The sequence below is a fragment of the Netta rufina genome (assembly GCF_964035555.1).
Source record: "Netta rufina genome assembly, chromosome: 1".
Taxonomy (NCBI): Eukaryota; Metazoa; Chordata; class Aves; order Anseriformes; family Anatidae; genus Netta; species Netta rufina.
Genome location: NC_140123.1, coordinates 30,020,732 through 30,026,731, shown reverse-complemented (window position 1 = coordinate 30,026,731; position 6,000 = coordinate 30,020,732). Strand labels below are relative to the sequence as shown.

General features: G+C 50.7%; 1 protein-coding gene across 1 annotated transcript in view; it reads left to right on the top strand.

Moving 5' to 3' along the window:
* Positions 1-978: 978 nt before the first annotated feature.
* Positions 979-6,000, top strand: part of LRCH1 (leucine rich repeats and calponin homology domain containing 1) — a gene marked incomplete at its 5' end in the record, with an annotated part of 116,051 nt that continues 111,029 nt past the window's right edge. Inside the window, one exon of the mRNA XM_084296715.1 lies at positions 979-1,264. Within this exon, the coding sequence (XP_084152841.1) occupies positions 979-1,264 (286 nt within the window). The remainder of the gene's footprint in view (positions 1,265-6,000) is intronic.

The window sequence follows — 6,000 nt, the reverse complement described above, 5'->3', positions numbered from 1 at the left end:
ACCACCCACTGACCAATGTCCAGCCTGTCCCTGAGTAGTAGTTGCCCACCCCAGCCAGCCACCCTATATTAACTGTTCAGCTCGATGCCACATGGCATGGGACATCCCTTTGGTCATTTTGGGTCAGTTGCCCTAGTTCTGTCCCCTCCCAGCTCCTGCTGCACCCCCAGCCTGCCCTCTGTGAGGACAGAGCGAGAAGCTGGAAAGTCCTTGGCTTGGTGTGAGCACTGCTCTGCAACAATTAAAACATCGGTATGTTATTGATATTATTCTCACCCTAAATCCCAAACACAGTGCTTTTAGGAGGAAAATTAACTCTATGCTAGCTGGAACCAAAGGGGGAAGGGGTGCTGTGTGAAAAAGCAAGGGAGGGCTCACCCGTACTTTTCCCCTGGTATGTTGCGTGTATGTGCAGCACGCTTGCACATGCATGTGCGGTGTATATGAACATGTCAGCACACTTGCATATGCAGATGGAGAACCATTAGGGTTGGACAAGCCCTTCAAGATCACCAGGTCCAACCATCCCCTACCACCAGTGTCACCACTAAACCACGTCCCCAAGCACCACGTCCAGCCTCTCCTTGAACACCCCCAGGGACGGTGACTCCACCACCTCCCTGGGCAACCTGTCCCAGTGCCTGACTGCTCTTTTTGAGAAAAAAGTCTCCTCTTTTTTTCCTCTTTTCCACCCCCCAACCACTTGCACCCCCCCGCGCACGCCCCTTGCCGCCCGCTGCAGGGCGGGGGTCCCGCCGCCAGGAGGCGCCGCCGCGCCCCGCCCCGCTCCCTGAGGGGAGCCGGAGCATGCGCACTGCGCCAAGCCCGCGCCCCTGCTCTTCCCCCCCCCCCCCCCCCGCGCTGCCGGGAGCGCTGCGAGCGGGCGGAGGAGGAGGAGGAGGAGGAGGAAGGGCCGTGAGGGAGGGACCCGCACGGAGCTCGGCGGCCCCTCGGCTACCCCCAGCGGCCGGGGGGAAGATGGCGACGCTGGGAGGCGAGCCGCAGCCTTTCCCCGCCGCCGCCTTGGCGGTTGGGGGCGGCATCGGTGGCGGTTGTGGCGGTTGCGGAGGTGGCGGCGGCGGTGGCGGGGCCGGGGCCGGGGGGGTGTCGCTGGCCCTGCAGGCGCCGCTGAGCCGCGGCCTGGAGCGGGCGCTGGAGGAGGCTGCGCACCGCGGGGGGCTGAGCCTGAGCGGCAGGAAGCTGAAGGAGTTCCCCCGCAGCGCCGCCGCGCTCAGCCACGACCTCAGCGACACGGTGCGGGCAGGTGAGGCCGGGCTGGGGGGGGCTGGGGGCGAGGGGGGGCACTGGGTGAGGTGGGGGGCGGCTCCGAGGTGAGGGGACCCTGTATGAGGTGGGGGAGACCCCTCTGAGGTGGGGGGACCCCTCTGACATGGGGGGACCCTATATGAGGTGAGGGGACCCTATATGAGGTGGGGAGACCTCTCCGAAGTGAGGGGACCCTGTATGAGGTGAGGGGACCCCTCTGAGATGGGAGGGCCCTATACGAGGTGGGGGGACCTTTCCGATGGGAGGGGACCCCTCTGAGATGGGGGGACCGTATATTAAGTGAGGGGACCCCTCTGCCGTGGGGGGACCCTATAGGAGCTAAGGGGACCCCTCTGCCATGGGGGGACCCCATATGAGGTGAGGGGATGCTATGTGAGGTGAGGGGACCCCTCTGACACAGGGGGAGCCTATATGAGGTGTGGGGGGCCCTGTATGAGGTGAAGGGACCCCTCTGACATGGGGGGACCCTATATGAAGCGGGGGGACCCCTCTGACATGGGGAGGCTGTGTATAAGGTGAGGGGACCACTCTGATGAGAGGTGACGCTGTAGGAGGTGAGGGGATCCCTCCAAGATGGGGGACCCTATATGAAGTGAGGGGACCCTGTATGAGGTGGGGGGACCCCTCTGAGGTGGAGGACCCTATAAGGTGAGGGGGAGTAATTAAAATCGTTGAGGATCCCCCCCTCCTGGCTGCCCCCCTGGGGAAGCTGAGGCGGGTCCCCGCTGTCCCACTCTGTCTGTTTGTCTGGTTTTTTATTAGTGTGCTCTGTCTGTTTGTTTTTTTATTATTATTATTATTTAGCTTTCTCCCAGCTCGGTGCTTGAGGTAGGTGTTTGCTCTCCCATCTGGCTGGAGGGCTGCAGCCGCCCCCCCCACACGCCCACCCCGCCTTTGTAAGGCAGAGCTGGTGGCTCCTCCATGCCTCTTCTGCCTCCCACCTCTCCTCAGCCTCCTCTCTGGGGCGAGGGCACCTCCTCCGTGCCTGTGCTGAGGCCACCACTGGATATGTTGCACAAGGAATGCGTGTGCAGGTTACATGAGATACAGGCTTGCTCCTTCGCCCTGCGTGTAGGTGGACCTGCCTGCCATGGAGGGGATTAAGCCCGTGTGTAACCACATTAGGACATGCTCATGTCGCTGGTTTTACGTGCTGCAGGTGGAGGGGTGTCTGCAGGAAATCTTTTGCTCTGCAGCTACCCTCAGGGAGCACGGTGCCTTTCATAAAGCCACAGGTCGATCCCGGTGTCTGTATCCTAATGTTCCTGCAGCCATATTTCCACCTCTGTATGCAGTGCTGTCTCAAGGATGGTGAGAAGTCCTTTTCTTCACGTGTGCTGGACATCTGCAGGCAGAGAAAACCATCGCTCCAGAGGTCTGCAGAGGGGACAGACCTCACAGCCCTGCGGGTGGGAGTGGTGAGGGGAAGCAAATCCACTTTGCATTCACCTTGCCCTCACTGCCTCCTTCCAGCATGGAAAAAGGCACGTTTGTTTCTCACCTGAAGGCTCATTCCCCTCAAAGAAGTGTCCCATCTGTTCTTCCACCCTGTCTGTGCAGGGGAGTGGAACCCAATTCCTTCTTTACATAGTGTCACTAGGAAGACTGGTGTATTTTTAAGGTCTTTACTGCCTCCACGTGCACTTTTGTGTCCCCAGTTGCCTGCTGCAGACGGTTGCGTTGTAGCAGCAGAGGAGCAGGCAAGTAGTTGCTTGTTCTTCTTGTCCCGCAGAGCAGCAGGTGCTGCACCTGTGTGCAGGCATGTGATAACATGCACCTACTTCTGCACGAGGATATTTCTGCTTTTCTGTCCGCAGAGACGCAGGTGCTTACTGCATACTTGCATCCAGCCCAGCTGTCGGGAGCAGAGTAACCTCCCTGGTGTGTAGTGGACTTCATATTGTTTGCTGGCTCCGTCGCTTGTTCTTGCCAAATGGATTTCACAGTGCTCTGTGAGAACAGCCTTATCAACAAAAGAGAAATAGGAAACCTGATAAATGAAACTCGCTAATCGGTAGCAGGATTTGCCACGCTAACGATTAACTCCGTGACAGATGTGCAGTGAAAGGGATAAGATGTGGTAATAGCGCTGTATGCAGCTAAAAGAATGACTTGCAGCTTGTCTCCCGAAGCAAGATGTCTTATCTCTGTTCTTTTTAAAACGGAGGTCTAATGAAGACATGCCATGATATGGGAAACCCAGACATTTAGGCATGTTTGATTTGAGCTAATACTGATCCAGGCCGTTGGTAAGCAAAGTTATGCACAGAAAATGAATCCTTTGGCAATGAATATGTTTGTATGTTGTGTAAGTACGTTCTGCAGGAGCTGTGTGGTGTTTGTATAGGTGGCACGTGCCTGTTACATATTTAGTATTAAGTTTCACGTTCTGGAGAAAAAAAACAGCCTTTGTCAGAGTTTTCACAAAGGCTGCCCAGTACAAAATACACGTAGAGTGGATTTTTCTTCCTCTCTTTGGTAGAAATGGCAGCGTGGAGCAGCCCATGCCTCGGTTCTCTGACAAGTGTCCTTTATTCATTCTCCCCACTTAGGAAAACCGTGTGCTAATCTATAGCTACTTGATAATTGTGTTTGTAAGATCATGTTGCAGCTGATTAATGGGAATTGCTTGCCTTGTGAGTGAAGCCCTACCTTGATATGTTTCTGAAAAAAAAATGGTGCTCCTTTTCACTTGTTACGTTGCGTAAGTAGAATATATAAACAGAAGAGGCGCTTGGCCTGAGCCCAGCTTTTCGAAACTCTCAGGACAAACTCTTGATGGGAATTTTCCCTCTGGCTTCCTCTCCATAAATGTGCATGATATAAAAACAGTGCTTTTGTGTGCTACTTGGCATGTGTCCTGGCAGCGAGTGACTTTTACTCTTGGATTTGATGTGCTGATATGTCTCTGAAACCTTGAAACTTTTTGATGTTTGGTTCAGGAGTAGCCTTTTTCTGTTAAAGCTTTTTTTTTTTTTTTCTTTTTTTTTTTTTTTTTTTTTTTTTGCTAAAGAGGGCTAATCTCACAGAAAAATACAGGCAATCCTTGATTCGGGGAAGACCAGCGTGGGGGATTGAGTTGAGAGATTTGTGGAGCAGGGGATTTCCAAGAAAATGAGACCATATCTGAATCTTGACAATGTTTTATAGAGCCTTAGATAAAGAATTAGATTGAGAAAAGGGTGGGATGCAGACTTCTGAAGTAAAATGTTATATATCTTGTTTTCTGCAAAAGTTCTGAGTTCTTTAAACAGGTCTGAGGAAGATAGAAGAGTTAAACTTGAAATTCTCTATTCATGCACTTTTTTCCCTGAAGTTGGAAGTCAGATTTCATAGAGCAATCGATAAATTTGCAGGAGGGATGTAACTTTCATAGTTGGGAGTGAATTACTTGACTTGTCTAGTTATCGTTTCAGTTATGCTCTATAGCAACAGCGGAGGCATAGCTGTACTTGTCACTTCTATTTATGCAATTCCTTGGAATGGCTTTTCTTTTGTGACTTTTCTTTGCAATGACTACATCTCGCTTATAAAGACACGATCCTACGAGCCTCCATGCAGCTTTCCAGCTCTTAAACATTTCTTCCTTGTTGTCTTTGAAAGGTTTGCTCCAGAGCCGAGTGACCCAGTCTGCTGAACTTTGAGGCAGTATCTTGCACACAGAAGGGAGTTTGTGTGGTGCGCAGTACTGTTAGAAGAGAATAAATCCTCTATGCAAAGTATCGGGAGTTTAGTCAGATGTTTTCAACCACATCAGCGTGGATGCGTTGCGAGAACCATTTCAAAAATAATAAATGCTATTCTTATCACTTTTATTACAGGCTGGGTTACGCAGAAGACAGTGGCACGGTAATCACATAGTTCTTAAGTAATAGCATGCAATTATATTCCTCAGAACCACAGGGAATGCTAGAAGCATGTTAGCTTATAAAAGAGGAAGAAAAAGCCCCAAAGCTGCTACTTAAATGTGCAGTCAGGGCTGCCTGTATCGCTTCAACCTCTCTTTGGAGGCTTTGGTTGTTGTTTTTTTTTTGTTTGTTTTGAAGGCAGATCCTCTGAACTTTTTCTCCTGAATACCTATTTTCATCTGTTTCGATTGCGTGGGTTAGGCCCATGGGGAAGCAGCATCCCTTGCTGCTGCTTGTGGTGAGATGGGAGAGAAGGTAGAGTTGTGGTGTTAGTTTGTGGGGCATTTTAGCTTGAATTTTGACATCTAAGCACTTCCTGTGGGATTTTTGGTGATATCTTCTGGTTCAGGTGAAACACACTTCTTATAGTTAGTTCTCCTTGCTAATGATAATAATAATAAAACAGGTTTTTTTTAGTTAGTTTAAAATAAACAGCTATGTATATTGCCCTAATTTATTCTTGCTGGTTTTCTTTGGCTCCTTTATTAAAGCGGTTCTTCCTCCACTTCTGGGGATTCTCCTGCATATAGCTGTAAATGCGCAGTTGCTTACTTGATTCCTTCCCATGCAAACAGCATTTATGTCACAGACACTGAGTAGTTTGTTGGTATTACTGCACAATTTCATAAAGCAATGCCAGATTATTCAGAATTTGGTTAGTATCTGGTCCCTGGGGGAGATTCGATAGGTCTCTTTCAAACTTTTAAGAGCTCTCTTTGATAGTTACTGCTCCCCCTCTGGAATTTATATTTGCATTATATTGCTTTTTGGTTTTGAATGGGGCTTCTTGAGAACCTTTCGTTTT